Source organism: Phalaenopsis equestris, unplaced genomic scaffold, assembly GCF_001263595.1.
Source record: "Phalaenopsis equestris unplaced genomic scaffold, ASM126359v1 Scaffold000237, whole genome shotgun sequence".
NCBI lineage: Eukaryota > Viridiplantae > Streptophyta > Magnoliopsida > Asparagales > Orchidaceae > Phalaenopsis > Phalaenopsis equestris.
Genome location: NW_018164679.1, coordinates 911473 through 915015, shown reverse-complemented (window position 1 = coordinate 915015; position 3543 = coordinate 911473). Strand labels below are relative to the sequence as shown.

General features: G+C 32.3%; 1 protein-coding gene across 1 annotated transcript in view; it reads left to right on the top strand.

Moving 5' to 3' along the window:
- Window positions 1-278: 278 nt before the first annotated feature.
- LOC110023949 overlaps window positions 279-3543 on the top strand; it is a 31044-nt gene continuing 27779 nt past the window's right edge. Inside the window, exons 1-2 of the mRNA XM_020723612.1 lie at window positions 279-485; window positions 689-1263. Of these exons, the coding sequence (XP_020579271.1) occupies window positions 279-485; window positions 689-1263 (782 nt within the window). The remainder of the gene's footprint in view (window positions 486-688; window positions 1264-3543) is intronic.

The following is a 3543-nucleotide window of genomic DNA, read 5'->3' as shown; positions in this document are numbered from 1 at the left end:
TTTTTCTCACTATATAATTAAAAACGTCATTTTTAAGTTCCTTTAAAAAGGCTTGCAGAGTTTAAAACTCATTATGATTTAGAAAAAAAATCTAAAATAAAAAAGTATTTAAGAACATATTCTCAAACACCGAATTAACCAATCAAACAAACCTTCAAAAACTATCAATTTTTATTTTTGTATTCTCTTCTTCATTTAAATATTTTCAAAATATTTTTTTTTCTGATTAATTTTTGTAATGTGATGATAAAGGGGCTTTAATTTCTTCAGCCACAGACATGCAGTGTGAAGACCCCTTTGATTTCATTGACGACTTACTTGACTTCCAAAATGAAGATGACTGGCTAGCAATGATGGATGGTTGCGACAATGGAGATCAGATAGCTCCTCTGCAAACTCCGGAAATCGCCGGAAGAGTTCATGACAGTCCAACCGCCGTCGCCGGCAGCCGGATTAGTTCGGAAGAGGATGCGCTGAGAAGCATGGTAAGTACTACTGTTGATTATTTGAAATTCCTCCTGTTCTGTTTCTATTCAAAAAAATACTCTTCCAAATATTCCAAAAGAATTTTCTTTAAAATTCACTGTGCTTCAAAAATCATGGCCATCATCATTTAATTTTTTTCTTAAACTTTATGATTGATGAAAATTTCATATGCTAAGATCTAATTTATTCAAATTTTTTGCAGCTGCAGCGCGATGATATTGAGATTATAAATCTGGATTGGCTTTCAAACTTCATTGAAGAGTCTGATCTCAACTTTCTCAATCCTATAGCATTCATATCACAGAGCCCAACCCCTATTCTTGAGAACAATAAAGCCTCCACTTCCTCAACCCCAGACCCGCCCACAAGCCGAACCCGAACCCAAACTAAAGGCCCGCGGGCTCAAGTCACCCGACCTATCTCCCCCTCCTCCCTAACCCTATGGGTATCCAAGCCCGAAATTATGGAAAAGACACAAAAAAGTAATGTGGTTGATCGCGATAGGCTGAAGAAGTGTTTGCATTGTGAGAGTCATAAAACACCGCAGTGGCGGGCCGGACCAATGGGGCCCAAGACATTATGTAATGCTTGTGGTGTTCGCTACATGTCAGGTCGGCTTTTCCCTGAGTATCGACCCGCTACAAGTCCAAAGTTTACTCCTTTTGTTCACTCGAATTCTCATAAGAAAGTGGTGGAGATGCGGCAGGAAAAGGCTAATCTAAGCTCACCCAATGGTGATGTGGCGAAATGTGAATTGCTTGATTACATAAGGAATAAGTAAATGTGGCAAATCAAAAGTCAGCTTCTTTTTATTATCATGATGGGTCTAAGATATATGTATAGTCCATCATACTAATCTTAAAGCAAATCCCACGACTTATAGATCCATCATGGCTAAAATTTGATATTATATGACATGGGAAGGGGAGAGCCAAAAAAGGAAGGAAGCAATAGATAATTGAAGTAGTTTATGAAGGATAATGATTTATAAAATGTGTAAAAAGCTTTATTTCGTTCTTGTTTGACAAGTTGATTGATTGATAATTTGTTTATTTAGAATTTTTTATATACCACAAAGATTATGTCTATACTTATTCAAAAGAGTTATAGGGACATTTACACGCATACCGCCTAATTCTTATGTATTTATATATCTAACACTTTTATTTTATTTTTTTATATTTATACCATCTAAATCATTCATATCACATAAAAAAGTTTAGTTTTTAACAAAGTGAAATACGCATGGCAATATACGTAAAAATTAAATTTTAGATTGTTAGACATGTAACTGCATAGAATTGAGTGATATGTATATCTTTCGAGATTATAATAACTCGGGAGTATAATAATAAATTTAAATATATATATTTAGTGAAATATCTCATAAATATTGAATATTAATTATTAAATATACAAAATGTTTTTTCCTCTTTAAGCAAAAATTAAGAATGCACTTTTTAAGCAAGTTGATGTAATAATTGCTCCTTCAATTTTTTTTTCTTGACCGAATTAATTCTTATCCACATTTTTTTTGTAAAGTCAAATTTTAAAAAAAAAAAAATTCCATAAAGAATTTTGATTCATTTGGGGAGTGAAGGATGCATTTACATGCACACCTCCCAATTTTAATGTATTTACATATCTAAAATTGAAACTTCACTTTTGATATATATTTATATCAGCTAAAGGTTTGTTTGGGGCAACTTGTGTGTTTCAGGATAAGCAGTTTATCCTGAAACGCGACCAGCAGGTCGACCCGTGGTCTGCGTTTAGTATAAAAATATAAAAAATACATAATGCAATCTAACTTATAAGCTGCCCCAAACGGGTCCTAAATCTCTCATATCACAACTAAAATAATACAAGCTAACTTTTAGCATTTTATGTATGGGCAAAGTAGAATATATGTAAAAATTAAAATTTAGGGGTTAGATATTTAAATAAATAAAAATTGAGTGGCTGAATTTCAAAAATCTTCCAGAAAGCAAAAAACCAAAAAATAAAATAAATAAATAAATAAAAAGAGGTAACTTTTAACCGTTGATAAGCGCACCACAGTAGCTTTGGGCCAGTACATCCCAACAAGTGGTCTAATTATTGTGAGCGGCGTGCGCTCTCCGATCAGAGCACACTACAAATTCTGCGTGTGCTCTCCGCATGCAATAATCGCTCCAACAAGTGAGGGCAACTTAACTTTGTTTGAAAGCAATCAATCAACATATTTTATACACTTTTTATTCTTAAAATATATGTAATTGCCTCAAAATAATTTGAAATATGGATGAAATAGGGTGGTTAATTTGTAAATGGTAAGATTTTGATGGTCTATATGTAATTGCGTCAAAATAATATTGATGGTTCAATAGATTATTTGTCCAGAGTGAATTACACGGTTATCATTGACTTATTAAAATATATGGTCACTAGGTCTGTCGAAAAAGCTTGTTTGTGAACATCTTGCTCACGCACGAATAGCTCGTGTTCAGCTTGTTTAGCAACTCGCATTTGAATCAATCATTAAGCGAGTTGAACACGAATAATTTTTTTTAAGCTCGAATTATAAAAGAGTTGAACACAAATAACTTTTTGTTCGATCATATTCAACTCGTTTTAGTTCGAAATAAGAAAATTATATATCTTATTAATATCATAATATATTACATACATTCAAATCACCACAGCTTATGTGATTCAATGTTTTATTTTTGCATAGAAATGATGCAAGTTCAAATCCAATACCATAGATCTAATTCTAACTAATTTAAAAAAGACAATTTCGAGCCAACACAAACAAAAATATGTAAATCGAATCAAACACAAACACGCTCCTCACGAACAATTTCGAACACAAGTCAAGTCCAAACTCGCTCAAGCTCAGCTCATTTACAACCCTAATAATACACAAACACAACCATAAAACTTGGATACTAGTTCTAAAATAATAATAATAATAATAATAATAAATTAAAAAAAAAAAACTTGGATTGTAGCTCTAGATATGCTAACCAAAAACATACGTATCACAAAAATATACCACCAAAATTATTTATAAAA